The sequence below is a fragment of the Dendrobates tinctorius genome, unplaced genomic scaffold (assembly GCF_039654945.1).
Source record: "Dendrobates tinctorius isolate UK_male_01 unplaced genomic scaffold, ASM3965494v1 ptg000256l, whole genome shotgun sequence".
NCBI classification, from domain to species: domain Eukaryota; kingdom Metazoa; phylum Chordata; class Amphibia; order Anura; family Dendrobatidae; genus Dendrobates; species Dendrobates tinctorius.
In genome coordinates this window covers 6260996-6282997 of record NW_027361923.1, presented here as the reverse complement: position 1 = coordinate 6282997, position 22002 = coordinate 6260996, and the positions used below count along the sequence as shown (strand labels likewise).

Genomic DNA, 22002 nt, shown 5'->3' with positions numbered 1-22002 from the left:
AGGATGTCAGGAGCAGCAGAGAGGAGGATGTCAGGAGCAGCAGAGAGGAGGATGTCAGGGGCAGCAGAGAGGAGGTAATTCCGCACAATTATCATTGATAGAAATCACTGACATATTCAGCCCTACTACATCTTTACATCATAAAAGGAATTGTGACAAATGTTGTGCTCTCTTTCCAAACTAGTTTATCAACTACATGGAGAAATGCAAAGTGGATAAGAACTGATTTACACTGCATACAGTGGGTACAGAAAGTATTCAGACCCCTTTAAATTCTTCACTCTTTGTTTCGTTGCAGCTAGAGTTGAGCGACTTTGGTCGGGTTTCGGACGAAACTCCGACTTTTTTTGCCCTAGTCGGTCCAGTTTCATCTGAAACAAATTTTGTTTCATGAAACCCGATCCAACCAAAGTCGCTCAACTCTAATTGCAGCCATTTGGTAAATTCAAATTTTTCTCATTAATGTACACTCTGCACTCCATCTTGACTGAAAAAGCAGAAATGTAGAAATTTTTGCAAATTTAATAAAAAAGAAAAATTTAAATATCACATGGTCATAAGTATTCAGACCCTTTGCTCAGACTCTCATATTTAAGTCACATGCTGTCCATTTCCTTGTGATCCTCCTTGAGATGGTTCTACCCCTTCATTGGAGTCCAGCTGTGTTTAATTAAACTGATAGGACTTGATTTGTAAAGGCACACACCTGTCTATATAAGACCTCACAGCTCACAGGGCATGTCAGACCAAATCAGAATCATGAGGTCAAAGGAACTGGCCAAGGAGCTCAGAGACAGAATTGTGGCAAGGCACAGATCTGGCCAAGGTTACAAAAGAATTTCTGCAGTACTCAAGGCTCCTAAGAGCACAGTGGCACAGGTCAGGAGCAGCAGAGAGGAAGAGGTCAGGAGCCGCAGAGAGGAGGAGGTCAGGAGCAGCAGAGAGGAGGATGTCAGGGGCAGCAGAGAGGAGGAGGTCAGGAGCAGCAGAGAGGAGAAGGTCAGGAGCAGCAGAGAGGAGAAGGTCAGGAGCAGCAGAGAGGAGGCTGTCATGAGCAGCAGAGAGGAGGAGGTCAGGAGCAGCAGAGAGGAGAAGGTCAGGAGCAGCAGAGAGGAGGCTGTCAGGAGCAGCAGAGAGGTCAGGAGCAGCAGAGAGGAGGCTGTCAGGAGCAGTAGAGAGGAGGAAGTCAGGAGCAGCAGAGAGGAGGCTGTCAGGAGCAGCAGAGAGGAGGAGGTCTGGAGCAGCAGACAGGAGGCTGTCAGGAGCAGCAGAGAGGAGGATGTCTCTGCTGCTCCTGGCATCCTCCTCTCTGCTGCTCCTGGCATCCTCCTCTCTGCTGCTCCTGGCATTCTCCTCTCTGCTGCTCCTGACATTCTCCTCTCTGCTGCTCCTGACATTCTCCTCTCTGCTGCTCCTGGCATCCTCCTCTCTGCTGCTCCTGGCATCCTCGTCTCTGCTGCTCCTGACAGCCTCCTCTCTGCTGCTCCTGGCAACCTCCTCTCTGCTGCTCCTGACATCCTACTCTCTGCTGCTCCTGACATCCTCATCTCTGCTGCTCCTGGCATCCTCCTCTCTGCTGCTCCTGACAGCCTCCTCTCTGCTGCTCCTGGCATCCTCCTCTCTGCTGCTCCTGGCATCCTCCTCTCTGCTGCTCCTGACATTCTCCTCTCTGCTGCTCCTGACATTCTCCTCTCTGCTGTTTCTGACATCCTCCTCTCTCCTGCCCCTGACATTCTCCTCTCTGCTGCTCCTGGCATCCTACTCTCTGCTGCTCCTGACATCCTCCTCTCTGCTGTTTCTGACATCCTCCTCTCTGCTGCTCCTGACATTCTCCTCTCTGCTGCTCCTGACATTCTCCTCTCTGCTGCTCCTGACAGCCTCCTCTCTGCTGCTCCTGGCATCCTCCTCTCTGCTGCTCCTGGCATCCTCCTCTCTGCTGCTCCTGACATTCTCCTCTCTGCTGCTCCTGACATTCTCCTCTCTGCTGTTTCTGACATCCTCCTCTCTCCTGCCCCTGACATTCTCCTCTCTGCTGATCCTGGCATCCTACTCTCTGCTGCTCCTGACATCCTCCTCTCTGCTGTTTCTGACATCCTCCTCTCTGCTGCTCCTGACATTCTCCTCTCTGCTGCTCCTGACAGCCTCCTATGTGACTGTGGCACCGATCGTGCTGCCTCCTCTCCCCTCCTCCTGGCATGGCTGTATCCTCCTCCTCCTCAGTCGCCGCTGACTTTTGATGATTTTACACTTTTCCCTCCTTTTCTTAGCCCCTTATCCCGGAGCCGCCCCCTCCTCACCAGCTGATCGGTAAACATGTGCCCCTCTCCCCATCACCGTGCGGGATTCTGCTACCTGTTCACACACTGCACAGGTGGGGAGCGCAGGACTCCGTGGCTTGCGCCGGTTTCGCGCCCGCGGACATGTGAGATGAGAGAGCCGGCAGCGCTAGCGATGCTCCACAATGCGTCCCTGCCCAGGAACTGCTGCGCCCCGGGGAGAGGAGAGGGGCCGCGGGCTGCCGGGCTGGTGGCGGCGCTGTCCGGGGTGCTGATCCTCACCACGGTGGTGGACGTGCTGGGAAACCTGCTGGTCATCATCTCCGTGCTGAAGAACCGCAAGCTGCGGAACTCAGGTGAGACGCTCCGTGTGCACAGCGCTGTAATGTCAGGTGTATGATAGCGTCTGTAATATCCTCTGTATATAGCACTGGTCTGTAATATCCTCAGTATATAGCGCTGGTCTGTAATATCCTCTGTATATAGCACTGGTCTGTAATATCCTCAGTATATAGCGCTGGTCTGTAATATCCTCAGTATATAGCGCTGGTCTGTAATATCCTCAGTATATAGCACTGGTCTGTAATATCCTCAGTATATAGCGCTGGTCTGTAATATCCTCTGTATATAGCACTGGTCTGTAATATCCTCTGTATATAGCACTGGTCTGTAATATCCTCAGTATATAGCGCTGGTCTGTAATATCCTCAGTATATAGCACTGGTCTGTAATATCCTCAGTATATAGCGCTGGTCTGTAATATCCTCTGTATATAGCACTGGTCTGTAATATCCTCTGTATATAGCACTGGTCTGTAATATCCTCTGTATATAGCGCTGGTCTGTAATATCCTCTGTATATAGCGCTGGTCTGTAATATCCTCTGTATATAGCGCTGGTCTGTAATATCCTCTGTATATAGCACTGGTCTGTAATATCCTCAGTATATAGCACTGGTCTGTAATATCCTCTGTGTATAGCGCTGGTCTGTAATATCCTCTGTATATAGCACTGGTCTGTAATATCCTCAGTATATAGCGCTGGTCTGTAATATCCTCTGTATATAGCACTGGTCTGTAATATCCTCAGTATATAGCGCTGGTCTGTAATATCCTCTGTGTATAGCACTGGTCTGTAATATCCTCTGTATATAGCACTGGTCTGTAATATCCTCAGTATATAGCGCTGGTCTGTAATATCCTCTGTATATAGCACTGGTCTGTAATATCCTCAGTATATAGCGCTGGTCTGTAATATCCTCTGTATATAGCGCTGGTCTGTAATATCCTCTGTATATAGCGCTGGTCTGTAATATCCTCTGTATATAGCGCTGGTCTGTAATATCCTCAGTATATAGCGCTGGTCTGTAATATCCTCTGTATATAGCACTGGTCTGTAATATCCTCTGTATATAGCGCTGGTCTGTAATATCCTCTGTATATAGCACTGGTCTGTAATATCCTCTGTATATAGCACTGGTCTGTAATATCCTCAGTATATAGCGCTGGTCTGTAATATCCTCTGTGTATAGCGCTGGTCTGTAATATCCTCTGTGTATAGCACTGGTCTGTAATATCCTCTGTATATAGCACTGGTCTGTAATATCCTCAGTATATAGCGCTGGTCTGTAATATCCTCTGTATATAGCACTGGTCTGTAATATCCTCAGTATATAGCGCTGGTCTGTAATATCCTCTGTATATAGCGCTGGTCTGTAATATCCTCAGTATATAGCGCTGGTCTGTAATATCCTCTGTATATAGCGCTGGTCTGTAATATCCTCTGTATATAGCGCTGGTCTGTAATATCCTCTGTATATAGCGCTGGTCTGTAATATCCTCAGTATATAGCGCTGGTCTGTAATATCCTCTGTATATAGCACTGGTCTGTAATATCCTCTGTATATAGCGCTGGTCTGTAATATCCTCTGTATATAGCACTGGTCTGTAATATCCTCTGTATATAGCACTGGTCTGTAATATCCTCAGTATATAGCGCTGGTCTGTAATATCCTCTGTGTATAGCGCTGGTCTGTAATATCCTCTGTGTATAGCACTGGTCTGTAATATCCTCTGTATATAGCACTGGTCTGTAATATCCTCAGTATATAGCGCTGGTCTGTAATATCCTCTGTATATAGCACTGGTCTGTAATATCCTCAGTATATAGCGCTGGTCTGTAATATCCTCTGTATATAGCGCTGGTCTGTAATATCCTCTGTATATAGCGCTGGTCTGTAATATCCTCTGTATATAGCGCTGGTCTGTAATATCCTCTGTATATAGCGCTGGTCTGTAATATCCTCAGTATATAGCGCTGGTCTGTAATATCCTCTGTATATAGCACTGGTCTGTAATATCCTCTGTATATAGCGCTGGTCTGTAATATCCTCTGTATATAGCGCTGGTCTGTAATATCCTCAGTATATAGCGCTGGTCTGTAATATCCTCTGTATATAGCGCTGGTCTGTAATATCCTCTGTGTATAGCACTGGTCTGTAATATCCTCAGTATATAGCGATGGTCTGTAATATCCTCTGTATATAGCACTGGTCTGTAATATCCTCTGTATATAGCGCTGGTCTGTAATATCCTCTGTGTATAGCGCTGGTCTGTAATATCCTCTGTATATAGCGCTGGTCTGTAATAGCCTCTGTGTATAGCGCTGGTCTGTAATATCCTCTGTATATAGCGCTGGTCTGTAATATCCTCAGTATATAGCACTGGTCTGTAATATCCTCTGTATATAGCACTGGTCTGTAATATCAGTATATAGTACTGGTCTGTAATATCCTCAGTATATAGCACTGGTCTGTAATATCCTCTGTATATAGCACTGGTCTGTAATATCCTCAGTATATAGCGCTGGTCTGTAATATCCTCAGTATATAGCGCTGGTCTGTAATATCCTCTGTATATAGCACTGGTCTGTAATATCCTCAGTATATAGCGCTGGTCTGTAATATCCTCTGTATATAGCACTGGTCTGTAATATCCTCTGTATATAGCACTGGTCTGTAATATCCTCTGTATATAGCACTGGTCTGTAATATCCTCAGTATATAGCGCTGGTCTGTAATATACTCTGTATATAGCGCTGGTCTGTAATATCCTCAGTATATAGCGCTGGTCTGTAATATCCTCTGTATATAGCGCTGGTCTGTAATATCCTCAGTATATAGCGCTGGTCTGTAATATCCTCTGTATATAGCACTGGTCTGTAATATCCTCAGTATATAGCACTGGTCTGTAATATCCTCTGTATATAGCGCTGGTCTGTAATATCCTCTGTATATAGCGCTGGTCTGTAATATCCTCTGTATATAGCGCTGGTCTGTAATATCCTCTGTATATAGCGCTGGTCTGTAATATCCTCAGTATATAGCGCTGGTCTGTAATATCCTCTGTATATAGCACTGGTCTGTAATATCCTCAGTATATAGCGCTGGTCTGTAATATCCTCTGTATATAGCGCTGGTCTGTAATATCCTCTGTGTATAGCACTGGTCTGTAATATCCTCAGTATATAGCGCTGGTCTGTAATAGCCTCTGTATATAGCACTGGTCTGTAATATCCTCTGTATATAGCGCTGGTCTGTAATATCCTCTGTGTATAGCGCTGGTCTGTAATATCCTCTGTGTATAGCGCTGGTCTGTAATATCCTCTGTGTATAGTACTGGTCTGTAATATCCTCAGTATATAGCACTGGTCTGTAATATCCTCTGTGTATAAGCACTGGTCTGTAATATCCTCAGTATATAGCACTGGTCTGTAATATCCTCTGTATATAGCACTGGTCTGTAATATCCTCTGTATATAGCACTGGTCTGTAATATCCTCTGTATATAGCACTGGTCTGTAATATCCTCAGTATATAGCACTGGTCTGTAATATCCTCAGTATATAGCGCTGGTCTGTAATATCCTCTGTGTATAGCGCTGGTCTGTAATATCCTCAGTATATAGCACTGGTCTGTAATATCCTCTGTATATAGCACTGGTCTGTAATATCCTCTGTATATAGCACTGGTCTGTAATATCCTCTGTATATAGCACTGGTCTGTAATATCCTCAGTATATAGCGCTGGTCTGTAATATCCTCTGTGTATAGCGCTGGTCTGTAATATCCTCTGTGTATAGCACTGGTCTGTAATATCCTCTGTATATAGCACTGGTCTGTAATATCCTCAGTATATAGCGCTGGTCTGTAATATCCTCTGTATATAGCACTGGTCTGTAATATCCTCTGTATATAGCACTGGTCTGTAATATCCTCTGTGTATAGCACTGGTCTGTAATATCCTCAGTATATAGCACTGGTCTGTAATATCCTCTGTATATAGCACTGGTCTGTAATATCCTCTGTATATAGCACTGGTCTGTAATATCCTCTGTATATAGCACTGGTCTGTAATATCCTCTGTATATAGCACTGGTCTGTAATATCCTCAGTATATAGCGCTGGTCTGTAATATCCTCAGTATATAGCGCTGGTCTGTAATATCCTCAATATATAGCGCTGGTCTGTAATATCCTCTGTATATAGCGCTGGTCTGTAATATCCTCACTATATAGCACTGGTCTGTAATATCCTCAGTATATAGCATTGGTCTGTAATATCGTCAGTATATAGCACTGGTCTGTAATATCCTCAGTATATAGCACTGGTCTGTAATATCCTCAGTATATAGCGCTGGTCTGTAATATCCTCTGTATATAGCGCTGGTCTGTAATATCCTCTGTATATAGCGCTGGTCTGTAATATCCTCTGTATATAGCGCTGGTCTGTAATATCCTCTGTATATAGCGCTGGTCTGTAATATCCTCAGTATATAGCGCTGGTCTGTAATATCCTCTGTATATAGCACTGGTCTGTAATATCCTCTGTATATAGCGCTGGTCTGTAATATCCTCTGTATATAGCGCTGGTCTGTAATATCCTCAGTATATAGCGCTGGTCTGTAATATCCTCTGTATATAGCGCTGGTCTGTAATATCCTCTGTGTATAGCACTGGTCTGTAATATCCTCAGTATATAGCGCTGGTCTGTAATATCCTCTGTATAAAGCACTGGTCTGTAATATCCTCTGTATATAGCGCTGGTCTGTAATATCCTCTGTATATATCACTGGTCTGTAATATCCTCAGTATATAGCACTGGTCTGTAATATCCTCTGTATATATAGCACTGGTCTGTAATATCAGTATATAATACTGGTCTGTAATATCCTCTGTATATAGCGCTGGTCTGTAATATCCTCTGTATATAGCGCTGGTCTGTGGTATCCTCTGTATATAGCACTGGTCTATATTATCAGTATATATCATTGGTCTGTAATATCCTCTGTATATAGCGCTAGTCTGTAATATCTGTATATAGCATTGGTTTATAATATCATCTGTATTTAATATTAGTCTGTAGTATCTGTGTATAGCACTAGTCTGTAATATCATCTTTACTTAGCCTTAGTCCGCAATATTACCTGTATATAGCACTGTTAGAAATATCTGTACATAGTACCAGTCTTTAATATAATCTGTATTCAGCACTAGTCTGTAATATCTGTGTATAGCATTGGTCTGAAATCTCTTCTGTATATAGCACTAATATGTAATATCATCTGTACATAGCACTAGTCTGTAATACCTGTATCTAGCAGTAGTGTGTAATATCTGTATATGTTAATAGTCTGTAATATCATCTGTATATAGTACTAGTATGTAATATCCTCTGTCTATAGTACTGGTCTGTAATATCTATATATAGCTGCAATCTGTAATATCTGTATATAGCACTAGTCTATAATATCCTCTGTATATAATACTGTTCTATAATATCTATATATGGTTGCATATAGCACTGACCTGTGATATCATCTGTATATAGCGCTAGTCTGTAATATCATCTGTATTTAGGGCTGGTCTGTACTATCTGTATTTAACAATAGTCGTTAATATCTGTATACAGCGCTAGTCTGTAATATATTCTGTATATAGCTCTGGTCTGTAATATCTGTATGTAGCACTAGTTTTTAATAACTGTTCATAGCACTAGTCCGTAATATCATCTGTATATATCATTATTCTGTAATATCCTCCATATATAGCACTAGTCTATAATATTATCAGTATATAGCACTAAAAAAAATATAAAACACAAAAATTGAGCTTGGTTTGAGTTGGTACACATGCAGCACATAAACGCATGTTCACATGGCCAAAAAGCATACAAAACCTACACGAGACAAAAATAGAAAAACCCTGCTGTAACTAAATAAATAAAAAGCAAAAGTGCTATTAGACTGTATTTGATCAAATATAGCATAAAAGCCACCATCGACAAGGTGACTCTGATCAGGATGGTCCTACACTGTCTAATATTAAAAACCTTACCATGTGTCAGAGTTGACGTCAGTGTGTGAACAAGGTTTTTAACATTAGACAGTGTAGGACCGCCCCGACCACAGAGTCACCTTGTCGATGGTGGGACGGCTTTTATGCTGTGTGATCAAATACAGTATTACTTAAATGCACTTTTGTTTTTTATTTAATTACAGCAGGGTTTTGTCTCATTTTGTCATTTGTAGGTTCTTTATGTATAGCACTAGTCTGTTATATCATCTCTATATAGCATTAGTCTCTAATATCTTCTGTATGTAGCACTAGTCTGTAATATAATCTGTATATAGCGCTAGTCTGTAATATCTGTATATAGCGTTAGTCTGTAATATCAACTGTGTATAGCATTAGTCTCTAATATCTTCTGTATATAGCACTGTAGGTGGAGAAGTAACAGTAGTAGATGCAGAAGCAACAGTAGCAGTATCAAATACAGTAGTATATAGTGACACCAGTTGCTGCAGTAGTAGTGGCAGCAGTAGTTGTTGCAGGAATACCAGTTGCAGTAGTAGTACCAGTTGCAGTAATAGTTGTACTAGTACCAGTTGCAGTAGTAGTAGCATTTGTATTAGTAGTAGTACCAGTTGCAGTAGTAGTAGCATTTGTAGTAGTAGTACCAATTGCAGTAGTAGTACCAGTTGCAGTAGTAGTAGCATTTGTAGTAGTAGTACCAGTTGCTGTAATAGTACCAGTTGCAGTAGTAGTAGCATTTGCAGTAGTAGTACCAGTTGCTGTAATAGTACCAGTTGCAGTAGTAGTACCAGTTGCAGTAGTAGTAGCATTTGTAGTAGTAGTACCAGTTGCAGTAGTAGTACCAGTTGCAGTAGTAGTAGCATTTGCAGTAGTAGTACCAGTTGCTGTAATAGTACCAGTTGCAGTAGTAGTAGCATTTGCAGTAGTAGTACCAGTTGCTGTAATAGTACCAGTTGCAGTAGTAGTAGCATTTGTAGTAGTAGTACCAGTTGCAGTAGTAGTACCAGTTGCAGTAGTAGTAGCATTTGTAGTAGTAGTACCAGTTGCAGTAGTAGTACCAGTTGCAGTAGTAGTACTAGATGCAGTAGTAGTAGCATTTGCAGTAGTAGTACCAGTTGCTGTAATAGTACCAGTTGCAGTAGTAGTAGCATTTGCAGTAGTAGTACCAGTTGCAGTAATAGTTGTAGTAGTACCAGTTGCAGTAGTAGTACCAGTTGCAGTAGTAGTAGCATTTGCAGTAGTAGTACCAGTTGCAGTAATAGTTGTAGTAGTACCAGTTGCAGTAGCAGTAGCATTTGCAGTAGTAGTACCAGTTGCAGTAATAGTTGTAGTAGTACCAGTTGCAGTAGTAGTAGCATTTGTAGTAGTAGTACCAGTTGCAGTAGTAGTACCAGTTGCAGTAATAGTTGTAGTAGTACCAGATGCAGTAGTAGTAGCATTTGTAGTAGTAGTACCAGTTGCAGTAATAGTAGCAATTGCAGTAATAGTTGTAGTAGTACCAGTTGCAGTAGTAGTACCAGTTGCAGTAGTAGTAGTAGCATTTGTAGTAGTAGTACCAGTTGCAGTAGTAGTACCAGTTGCAGTAATAGTTGTAGTAGTACCAGTTGCAGTAGTAGTAGCATTTGTAGTAGTAGTACCAGTTGCAGTAATAGTACCAGTTGCAGTAATAGTTGTAGTAGTACCAGTTGCAGTAGTAGTAGCATTTGTAGTAGTAGTACCAGTTGCAGTAATAGTTGTAGTAGTACCAGTTGCAGTAGTAGTACCAGTTGCAGTAGTAGCACCAGTTGCAGTAGTAGCATTTGTAGTAGCAGTACCAGTTGCAGTAGTAGTACCAGTTGCAGTAATAGTTGTAGTAGTACCAGTTGCAGTAGTAGTAGCATTTGTAGTAGTAGTACCAGTTGCAGCAGAGGTACCAATTGCAGCAGAGGTACCAGTTGCAGTAGTAGTAGCATTTGCAGTAGTAGTACCAGTTGCAGTAATAGTTGTAGTGGTACCAGTTGCAGTAGTAGTAGCATTTGTAGTATTAGTACCAGTTGCAGTAGTAGTACCAGTTGCAGTAATAGTTGTAGTAGTACCAGATGCAGTAGTAGTAGCATTTGTAGTAGTAGTACCAGTTGTAGTAATAGTACCAGTTGCAGTAATAGTTGTAGTAGTACCAGTTGCAGTAGTAGTACCAGTTGCAGTAGTAGTAGCATTTGTAGTAGTAGTACCAGTTGCAGTAGTAGTACCAGTTGCAGTAGTAGTAGCATTTGTAGTAGTAGTACCAGTTGCAGTAGTAGTATCAGTTGCAGTAGTAGTAGCATTTGCAGTAGTAGTACCAGTTGCAGTAATAGTTGTAGTAGTACCAGTTGCAGTAGTAGTTGCATTTGTAGTAGTAGTACCAGTTGCAGTAATAGTTGTAGTAGTACCAGATGCAGTAGTAGTAGCATTTGTAGTAGTAGTACCAGTTGCAGTAATAGTACCAGTTGCAGTAATAGTTGTAGTAGTACCAGTTGCAGTAGTAGTACCAGTTGCAGTAGTAGTAGTAGCATTTGTAGTAGTAGTACCAGTTGCAGTAGTAATACCAGTTGCAGTAATAGTTGTAGTAGTACCAGTTGCAGTAGTAGTATCATTTGTAGTAGTAGTACCAGTTGCAGTAGTAGTACCAGTTGCAGTAATAGTTGTACTAGTACCAGTTGCAGTAGTAGTAGCATTTGTATTAGTAGTAGTACCAGTTGCAGTAGTAGTACCAGTTGCAGTAATAGTTGTACTAGTACCAGTTGCAGTAGTAGTAGCATTTGTAGTAGTAGTACCAGTTGCAGTAGTAGTACCAGTTGCAGTAGTAGTAGCATTTGTAGTAGTAGTACCAGTTGCTGTAATAGTACCAGTTGCAGTAGTAGTAGCATTTGCAGTAGTAGTACCAGTTGCTGTAATAGTACCAGTTGCAGTAGTAGTACCAGTTGCAGTAGTAGTAGCATTTGTAGTAGTAGTACCAGTTGCAGTAGTAGTACCAGTTGCAGTAGTAGTAGCATTTGCAGTAGTAGTACCAGTTGCTGTAATAGTACCAGTTGCAGTAGTAGTAGCATTTGCAGTAGTAGTACCAGTTGCTGTAATAGTACCAGTTGCAGTAGTAGTAGCATTTGTAGTAGTAGTACCAGTTGCAGTAGTAGTACCAGTTGCAGTAGTAGTAGCATTTGTAGTAGTAGTACCAGTTGCAGTAGTAGTACCAGTTGCAGTAGTAGTACTAGATGCAGTAGTAGTAGCATTTGCAGTAGTAGTACCAGTTGCTGTAATAGTACCAGTTGCAGTAGTAGTAGCATTTGCAGTAGTAGTACCAGTTGCAGTAATAGTTGTAGTAGTACCAGTTGCAGTAGTAGTACCAGTTGCAGTAGTAGTAGCATTTGCAGTAGTAGTACCAGTTGCAGTAATAGTTGTAGTAGTACCAGTTGCAGTAGCAGTAGCATTTGCAGTAGTAGTACCAGTTGCAGTAATAGTTGTAGTAGTACCAGTTGCAGTAGTAGTAGCATTTGTAGTAGTAGTACCAGTTGCAGTAGTAGTACCAGTTGCAGTAATAGTTGTAGTAGTACCAGATGCAGTAGTAGTAGCATTTGTAGTAGTAGTACCAGTTGCAGTAATAGTAGCAATTGCAGTAATAGTTGTAGTAGTACCAGTTGCAGTAGTAGTACCAGTTGCAGTAGTAGTAGTAGCATTTGTAGTAGTAGTACCAGTTGCAGTAGTAGTACCAGTTGCAGTAATAGTTGTAGTAGTACCAGTTGCAGTAGTAGTAGCATTTGTAGTAGTAGTACCAGTTGCAGTAATAGTACCAGTTGCAGTAATAGTTGTAGTAGTACCAGTTGCAGTAGTAGTAGCATTTGTAGTAGTAGTACCAGTTGCAGTAATAGTTGTAGTAGTACCAGTTGCAGTAGTAGTACCAGTTGCAGTAGTAGCACCAGTTGCAGTAGTAGCATTTGTAGTAGCAGTACCAGTTGCAGTAGTAGTACCAGTTGCAGTAATAGTTGTAGTAGTACCAGTTGCAGTAGTAGTAGCATTTGTAGTAGTAGTACCAGTTGCAGCAGAGGTACCAATTGCAGCAGAGGTACCAGTTGCAGTAGTAGTAGCATTTGCAGTAGTAGTACCAGTTGCAGTAATAGTTGTAGTGGTACCAGTTGCAGTAGTAGTAGCATTTGTAGTATTAGTACCAGTTGCAGTAGTAGTACCAGTTGCAGTAATAGTTGTAGTAGTACCAGATGCAGTAGTAGTAGCATTTGTAGTAGTAGTACCAGTTGTAGTAATAGTACCAGTTGCAGTAATAGTTGTAGTAGTACCAGTTGCAGTAGTAGTACCAGTTGCAGTAGTAGTAGCATTTGTAGTAGTAGTACCAGTTGCAGTAGTAGTACCAGTTGCAGTAGTAGTAGCATTTGTAGTAGTAGTACCAGTTGCAGTAGTAGTATCAGTTGCAGTAGTAGTAGCATTTGCAGTAGTAGTACCAGTTGCAGTAATAGTTGTAGTAGTACCAGTTGCAGTAGTAGTTGCATTTGTAGTAGTAGTACCAGTTGCAGTAATAGTTGTAGTAGTACCAGATGCAGTAGTAGTAGCATTTGTAGTAGTAGTACCAGTTGCAGTAATAGTACCAGTTGCAGTAATAGTTGTAGTAGTACCAGTTGCAGTAGTAGTACCAGTTGCAGTAGTAGTAGTAGCATTTGTAGTAGTAGTACCAGTTGCAGTAGTAGTACCAGTTGCAGTAATAGTTGTAGTAGTACCAGTTGCAGTAGTAGTACCAGTTGCAGTAGTAGCACCAGTTGCAGTAGTAGTAGCATTTGTAGTAGTAGTACCAGTTGCAGTAGTAGTACCAGTTGCAGTAATAGTTGTAGTAGTACCAGTTGCAGTAGTAGTATCATTTGTAGTAGTAGTACCAGTTGCAGTAATAGTACCAGTTGCAGTAATAGTTGTAGTAGTACCAGTTGCAGTAGTAGTACCAGTTGCAGTAGTAGCACCAGTTGCAGTAGTAGTAGCATTTGTAGTAGTAGTATCAGTTGCAGTAGTAGTACCAGTTGCAGTAATAGTTGTAGTAGTACCAGTTGCAGTAGTAGTAGCATTTGTAGTAGTAGTACCAGTTGCAGTAATAGTACCAGTTGCAGTAATAGTTGTAGTAGTACCAGTTGCAGTAGTAGTAGCATTTGTAGTAGTAGTACCAGTTGCAGTAATAGTTGTAGTAGTACCAGTTGCAGTAGTAGTACCAGTTGCAGTAGTAGCACCAGTTGCAGTAGTAGCATTTGTAGTAGTAGTACCAGTTGCAGTAGTAGTACCAGTTGCAGTAATAGTTGTAGTAGTACCAGTTGCAGTAGTAGTAGCATTTGTAGTAGTAGTACCAGTTGCAGTAGTAGTACCAGTTGCAGTAATAGTTGTAGTAGTACCAGTTGCAGTAGTAGTAGCATTTGTAGTAGTAGTACCAGTTGCAGCAGAGGTACCAGTTGCAGTAGTAGTAGCATTTGCAGTAGTAGTACCAGTTGCAGTAATAGTTGTAGTAGTACCAGTTGCAGTAGTAGTTGCATTTGTAGTAGTAGTACCAGTTGCAGTAATAGTTGTAGTAGTACCAGATGCAGTAGTAGTAGCATTTGTAGTAGTAGTACCAGTTGCAGTAATAGTACCAGTTGCAGTAATAGTTGTAGTAGTACCAGTTGCAGTAGTAGTACCAGTTGCAGTAGTAGTAGTAGCATTTGTAGTAGTAGTACCAGTTGCAGTAGTAATACCAGTTGCAGTAATAGTTGTAGTAGTACCAGTTGCAGTAGTAGTATCATTTGTAGTAGTAGTACCAGTTGCAGTAGTAGTACCAGTTGCAGTAATAGTTGTACTAGTACCAGTTGCAGTAGTAGTAGCATTTGTATTAGTAGTAGTACCAGTTGCAGTAGTAGTACCAGTTGCAGTAATAGTTGTACTAGTACCAGTTGCAGTAGTAGTAGCATTTGTAGTAGTAGTACCAGTTGCAGTAGTAGTACCAGTTGCAGTAGTAGTAGCATTTGTAGTAGTAGTACCAGTTGCTGTAATAGTACCAGTTGCAGTAGTAGTAGCATTTGCAGTAGTAGTACCAGTTGCTGTAATAGTACCAGTTGCAGTAGTAGTACCAGTTGCAGTAGTAGTAGCATTTGTAGTAGTAGTACCAGTTGCAGTAGTAGTACCAGTTGCAGTAGTAGTAGCATTTGCAGTAGTAGTACCAGTTGCTGTAATAGTACCAGTTGCAGTAGTAGTAGCATTTGCAGTAGTAGTACCAGTTGCTGTAATAGTACCAGTTGCAGTAGTAGTAGCATTTGTAGTAGTAGTACCAGTTGCAGTAGTAGTACCAGTTGCAGTAGTAGTAGCATTTGTAGTAGTAGTACCAGTTGCAGTAGTAGTACCAGTTGCAGTAGTAGTACTAGATGCAGTAGTAGTAGCATTTGCAGTAGTAGTACCAGTTGCTGTAATAGTACCAGTTGCAGTAGTAGTAGCATTTGCAGTAGTAGTACCAGTTGCAGTAATAGTTGTAGTAGTACCAGTTGCAGTAGTAGTACCAGTTGCAGTAGTAGTAGCATTTGCAGTAGTAGTACCAGTTGCAGTAATAGTTGTAGTAGTACCAGTTGCAGTAGCAGTAGCATTTGCAGTAGTAGTACCAGTTGCAGTAATAGTTGTAGTAGTACCAGTTGCAGTAGTAGTAGCATTTGTAGTAGTAGTACCAGTTGCAGTAGTAGTACCAGTTGCAGTAATAGTTGTAGTAGTACCAGATGCAGTAGTAGTAGCATTTGTAGTAGTAGTACCAGTTGCAGTAATAGTAGCAATTGCAGTAATAGTTGTAGTAGTACCAGTTGCAGTAGTAGTACCAGTTGCAGTAGTAGTAGTAGCATTTGTAGTAGTAGTACCAGTTGCAGTAGTAGTACCAGTTGCAGTAATAGTTGTAGTAGTACCAGTTGCAGTAGTAGTAGCATTTGTAGTAGTAGTACCAGTTGCAGTAATAGTACCAGTTGCAGTAATAGTTGTAGTAGTACCAGTTGCAGTAGTAGTAGCATTTGTAGTAGTAGTACCAGTTGCAGTAATAGTTGTAGTAGTACCAGTTGCAGTAGTAGTACCAGTTGCAGTAGTAGCACCAGTTGCAGTAGTAGCATTTGTAGTAGCAGTACCAGTTGCAGTAGTAGTACCAGTTGCAGTAATAGTTGTAGTAGTACCAGTTGCAGTAGTAGTAGCATTTGTAGTAGTAGTACCAGTTGCAGCAGAGGTACCAATTGCAGCAGAGGTACCAGTTGCAGTAGTAGTAGCATTTGCAGTAGTAGTACCAGTTGCAGTAATAGTTGTAGTGGTACCAGTTGCAGTAGTAGTAGCATTTGTAGTATTAGTACCAGTTGCAGTAGTAGTACCAGTTGCAGTAATAGTTGTAGTAGTACCAGATGCAGTAGTAGTAGCATTTGTAGTAGTAGTACCAGTTGTAGTAATAGTACCAGTTGCAGTAATAGTTGTAGTAGTACCAGTTGCAGTAGTAGTACCAGTTGCAGTAGTAGTAGCATTTGTAGTAGTAGTACCAGTTGCAGTAGTAGTACCAGTTGCAGTAGTAGTAGCATTTGTAGTAGTAGTACCAGTTGCAGTAGTAGTATCAGTTGCAGTAGTAGTAGCATTTGCAGTAGTAGTACCAGTTGCAGTAATAGTTGTAGTAGTACCAGTTGCAGTAGTAGTTGCATTTGTAGTAGTAGTACCAGTTGCAGTAATAGTTGTAGTAGTACCAGATGCAGTAGTAGTAGCATTTGTAGTAGTAGTACCAGTTGCAGTAATAGTACCAGTTGCAGTAATAGTTGTAGTAGTACCAGTTGCAGTAGTAGTACCAGTTGCAGTAGTAGTAGTAGCATTTGTAGTAGTAGTACCAGTTGCAGTAGTAGTACCAGTTGCAGTAATAGTTGTAGTAGTACCAGTTGCAGTAGTAGTACCAGTTGCAGTAGTAGCACCAGTTGCAGTAGTAGTAGCATTTGTAGTAGTAGTACCAGTTGCAGTAGTAGTACCAGTTGCAGTAATAGTTGTAGTAGTACCAGTTGCAGTAGTAGTATCATTTGTAGTAGTAGTACCAGTTGCAGTAATAGTACCAGTTGCAGTAATAGTTGTAGTAGTACCAGTTGCAGTAGTAGTACCAGTTGCAGTAGTAGCACCAGTTGCAGTAGTAGTAGCATTTGTAGTAGTAGTATCAGTTGCAGTAGTAGTACCAGTTGCAGTAATAGTTGTAGTAGTACCAGTTGCAGTAGTAGTAGCATTTGTAGTAGTAGTACCAGTTGCAGTAATAGTACCAGTTGCAGTAATAGTTGTAGTAGTACCAGTTGCAGTAGTAGTAGCATTTGTAGTAGTAGTACCAGTTGCAGTAATAGTTGTAGTAGTACCAGTTGCAGTAGTAGTACCAGTTGCAGTAGTAGCACCAGTTGCAGTAGTAGCATTTGTAGTAGTAGTACCAGTTGCAGTAGTAGTACCAGTTGCAGTAATAGTTGTAGTAGTACCAGTTGCAGTAGTAGTAGCATTTGTAGTAGTAGTACCAGTTGCAGTAGTAGTACCAGTTGCAGTAATAGTTGTAGTAGTACCAGTTGCAGTAGTAGTAGCATTTGTAGTAGTAGTACCAGTTGCAGCAGAGGTACCAGTTGCAGTAGTAGTAGCATTTGCAGTAGTAGTACCAGTTGCAGTAATAGTTGTAGTAGTACCAGTTGCAGCAGTAGTAGCATTTGTAGTATTAGTACCAGTTGCAGTAGTAGTACCAGTTGCAGTAATAGTTGTAGTAGTACCAGATGCAGTAGTAGTAGCATTTGTAGTAGTAGTACCAGTTGCAGTAATAGTACCAGTTGCAGTAATAGTTGTAGTAGTACCAGTTGCAGTAGTAGTACCAGTTGCAGTAGTAGTAGCATTTGTAGTAGTAGTACCAGTTGCAGTAGTAGTACCAGTTGCAGTAGTAGTAGCATTTGTAGTAGTAGTACCAGTTGCAGTAGTAGTACCAGTTGCAGTAGTAGTAGCATTTGCAGTAGTAGTACCAGTTGCAGTAATAGTTGTAGTAGTACCAGTTGCAGTAGTAGTTGCATTTGTAGTAGTAGTACCAGTTGCAGTAATAGTTGTAGTAGTACCAGATGCAGTAGTAGTAGCATTTGTAGTAGTAGTACCAGTTGCAGTAATAGTACCAGTTGCAGTAATAGTTGTAGTAGTACCAGTTGCAGTAGTAGTACCAGTTGCAGTAGTAGTAGTAGCATTTGTAGTAGTAGTACCAGTTGCAGTAGTAGTACCAGTTGCAGTAATAGTTGTAGTAGTACCAGTTGCAGTAGTAGTACCAGTTGCAGTAGTAGCACCAGTTGCAGTAGTAGTAGCATTTGTAGTAGTAGTACCAGTTGCAGTAGTAGTACCAGTTGCAGTAATAGTTGTAGTAGTACCAGTTGCAGTAGTAGTAGTAGCATTTGCAGTAGTAGTACCAGTTGCTGTAATAGTACCAGTTGCAGTAATAGTTGTAGTAGTACCAGTTGCAGTAGTAGTAGCATTTGTAGTAGTAGTACCAGTTGCTGTAATAGTACCAGTTGCAACAGAGGTACCAGTTGCAGCAGAGGTACCAGTTGCAGTAGTAGTAGCATTTGCAGTAGTAGTACCAGTTGCAGTAATAGTTGTAGTAGTACCAGTTGCAGTAGTAGTAGCATTTGTAGTATTAGTACCAGTTGCAGTAGAAGTACCAGTTGCAGTAATAGTTGTAGTAGTACCAGATGCAGTAGTAGTAGCATTTGTAGTAGTAGTACCAGTTGCAGCAATAGTACCAGTTGCAGTAGTAGTAGCATTTGTAGTAGTAGTACCAGTTGCAGTAGTAGTACCAGTTGCAGTAGTAGTAGCATTTGTAGTAGTAGTACCAGTTGCAGTAGTAGTACCAGTTGCAGTAGTAGTAGCATTTGCAGTAGTAGTACCAGTTGCAGTAATAGTTGTAGTAGTACCAGTTGCAGTAGTAGTTGCATTTGTAGTAGTAGTACCAGTTGCAGTAATAGTTGTAGTAGTACCAGATGCAGTAGTAGTAGCATTTGTAGTAGTAGTACCAGTTGCAGTAATAGTACCAGTTGCAGTAATAGTTGTAGTAGTACCAGTTGCAGTAGTAGTAGCATTTGCAGTAGTAGTACCAGTTGCTGTAATAGTACCAGTTGCAGTAATAGTTGTAGTAGTACCAGTTGCAGTAGTAGTAGCATTTGTAGTAGTAGTACCAGTTGCTGTAATAGTACCAGTTGCAGCAGAGGTACCAGTTGCAGTAGTAGTAGCATTTGCAGTAGTAGTACCAGTTGCAGTAATAGTTGTAGTAGTACCAGTTGCAGTAGTAGTAGCATTTGTAGTGTTAGTACCAGTTGCAGTAGTAGTACCAGTTGCAGTAATAGTTGTAGTATTACCAGATGCAGTAGTAGTAGCATTTGTAGTAGTAGTACCAGTTGCAGTAATAGTACCAGTTGCAGTAGTAGTAGCATTTGCAGTAGTAGTACCAGTTGCAGTAGTAGTACCAGTTGCAGTAGTAGTAGCATTTGTAGTAGTAGTACCAGTTGCAGTAGTAGTACCAGTTGCAGTAGTAGTAGCATTTGCAGTAGTAGTACCAGTTGCAGTAATAGTTGTAGTAGTACCAGTTGCAGTAGTAGTTGCATTTGTAGTAGTAGTACCAGTTGCAGTAATAGTTGTAGTAGTACCAGATGCAGTAGTAGTAGCATTTGTAGTAGTAGTACCAGTTGCAGTAATAGTACGAGTTGCAGTAATAGTTGTAGTAGTACCAGTTGCAGTAGTAGTACCAGTTGCAGTAGTAGTAGTAGTAGTAGTAGCATTTGTAGTAGTAGTACCAGTTGCAGTAATAGTTGTAGTAGTACCAGTTGCAGTAGTAGTAGCATTTGTAGTATTAGTACCAGTTGCAGTAGTAGTACCAGTTGCAGTAATAGTTGTAGTATTACCAGATGCAGTAGTAGTAGCATTTGTAGTAGTAGTACCAGTTGCAGTAATAGTACCAGTTGCAGTAGTAGTAGCATTTGCAGTAGTAGTACCAGTTGCAGTAGTAGTACCAGTTGCAGTAGTAGTAGCATTTGTAGTAGTAGTACCAGTTGCAGTAGTAGTACCAGTTGCAGTAGTAGTAGCATTTGCAGTAGTAGTACCAGTTGCAGTAATAGTTGTAGTAGTACCAGTTGCAGTAGTAGTTGCATTTGTAGTAGTAGTACCAGTTGCAGTAATAGTTGTAGTAGTACCAGATGCAGTAGTAGTAGCATTTGTAGTAGTAGTACCAGTTGCAGTAACAGTACCAGTTGCAGTAATAGTTGTAGTAGTACCAGTTGCAGTAGTAGTACCAGTTGCAGTAGTAGTAGTAGTAGTAGCATTTGTAGTAGTAGTACCAGTTGCAGTAATAGTTGTAGTAGTACCAGTTGCAGTAGTAGTACCAGTTGCAGTAGTAGCACCAGTTGCAGTAGTAGTAGCATTTGTAGTAGTAGTACCAGTTGCAGTAGTAGTACCAGTTGCAGTAATAGTTGTAGTAGTACCAGTTGCAGTAGTAGTAGCATTTGCAGTAGTAGTACCAGTTGCTGTAATAGTACCAGTTGCAGTAATAGTTGTAGTAGTACCAGTTGCAGTAGTAGTAGCATTTGTAGTAGTAGTACCAGTTGCTGTAATAGTACCAGTTGCAACAGAGGTACCAGTTGCAGCAAAGGTACCAGTTGCAGTAGTAGTAGCATTTGCAGTAGTAGTACCAATTGCAGTAATAGTTGTAGTAGTACCAGATGCAGTAGTAGTAGCATGTGCAGTAGTAGTACCAGTTGCAGTAATAGTACCAGTTGCAGTAATAGTTGTAGTTGTACCAGTTGCAGTAGTAGTACCAGTTGCAGTAGTAGTAGCATTTGTAGTAGTAGTACCAGTTGCAGTAGTAGTACCACTTGCAGTAATAGTTGTAGTAGTACAAGATGCAGTAGTAGTAGCATTTGTAGTAGTAGTACCAGTTGCAGTAATAGTACCAGTTGCAGTTATAGTTGTAGTAGTACTTGTTGTAGTAGTAGTCCCAGTTGAAGTAGTAGCATTTGTAGTAGTAGTACCAGTTGCAGTAGTAGTACCAGTTGCAGTAATAGTTGTAGTAGTACCAGATGCAGTAGTAGTAGCATTTGTAGTAGTAGTACCAGTTTCAGTAATAGTACCAGTTGCAGTAATAGTTGTAGTAGTACCAGTTGCAGTAGTAGTACCAGTTGCAGTAGTAGTAGCATTTGTAGTAGTAGTACCAGTTGCAGTAGTAGTACCAGTTGCAGTAGTAGTAGCATTTGTAGTAGTAGTACCAGTTGCAGTAGTAGTACCAGTTGCAGTAGTAGTACCAGTTGCAGTAATAGTTGTAGTAGTACCAGATGCAGTAGTAGTAGCATTTGTAGTAGTAGTACCAGTTGCAGTAATAGTACCAGTTGCAGTAATAGTTGTAGTAGTACCAGTTGCAGTAGAAGTACCAGTTGCAGTAGTAGTAGCATTTGTAGTAGTAGTACCAGTTGCAGTAGTAGTACCAGTTGCAGTAGTAGTAGCATTTGCAGTAGTAGTACCAGTTGCAGTAATAGTTGTAGTAGTACCAGTTGCAGTAGTAGTTGCATTTTTAGTAGTAGTACCAGTTGCAGTAGTAGTACCAGTTGCAGTAATAGTTGTAGTAGTACCAGATGCAGTAGTAGTAGCATTTGTAGTAGTAGTACCAGTTGCAGTAATAGTACCAGTTGCAGTAATAGTTGTAGTAGTACCAGTTGCAGTAGTAGTAGCATTTGTAGTAGTAGTACCAGTTGCTGTAATAGTACCAGTTGCAGCAGAGGTACCAGTTGCAGTAGTAGTAGCATTTGCAGTAGTAGTACCAGTTGCAGTAATAGTACCAGTTGCAGTAATAGTTGTAGTAGTACCAGTTGCAGTAGCAGTAGCATTTGTAGTAGTAGTACCAGTTGCAGTAATAGTACCATTTGCGGTAATAGTTATAGTAGTACCAGTTGCAGTAGTAGTACCAGTTGCAGTAATAGTTGTAGTAGTACCAGATGCCGTAGTAGTAGCATTTGTAGTAGTAGTAGTAGTACCAGTTGCAGTAGTAGTACCAGTTGCAGTAATAGTTGTAGTAGTACCAGATGCCGTAGTAGTAGCATTTGTAGTAGTAGTACCAGTTGCAGTAGTAGTACCAGTTGCAGTAATAGTTGTAGTAGTACCAGTTGCAGTAGTAGTACCAGTTGCAGTAGTAGTACCAGTTGCAGTAATAGTTGTAGTAGTACCAGTTGCAGTAGTAGTACCAGTTGCAGTAGTAGTAGCATTTGTAGTAGTAGTACCAGTTGCAGTAGTAGTACCAGTTGCAGTAGTAGTACCAGTTGCAGTAATAGTTGTAGTAGTACCAGATGCAGTAGTAGT

The 22002-nt window shown here is 41.1% G+C and overlaps 1 protein-coding gene across 1 annotated transcript in view; it reads left to right on the top strand.

Annotated features, from left to right (window-relative positions):
* Positions 1-1886: 1886 nt before the first annotated feature.
* The window catches only part of LOC141069077 (melatonin receptor type 1B-like), a 204849-nt gene continuing 184733 nt past the window's right edge, over positions 1887-22002 (top strand). Inside the window, exon 1 of the mRNA XM_073558392.1 lies at positions 1887-2632. Coding sequence (XP_073414493.1) covers positions 2314-2632 — 319 coding nt within the window. The 5' untranslated portion in view covers positions 1887-2313. The remainder of the gene's footprint in view (positions 2633-22002) is intronic.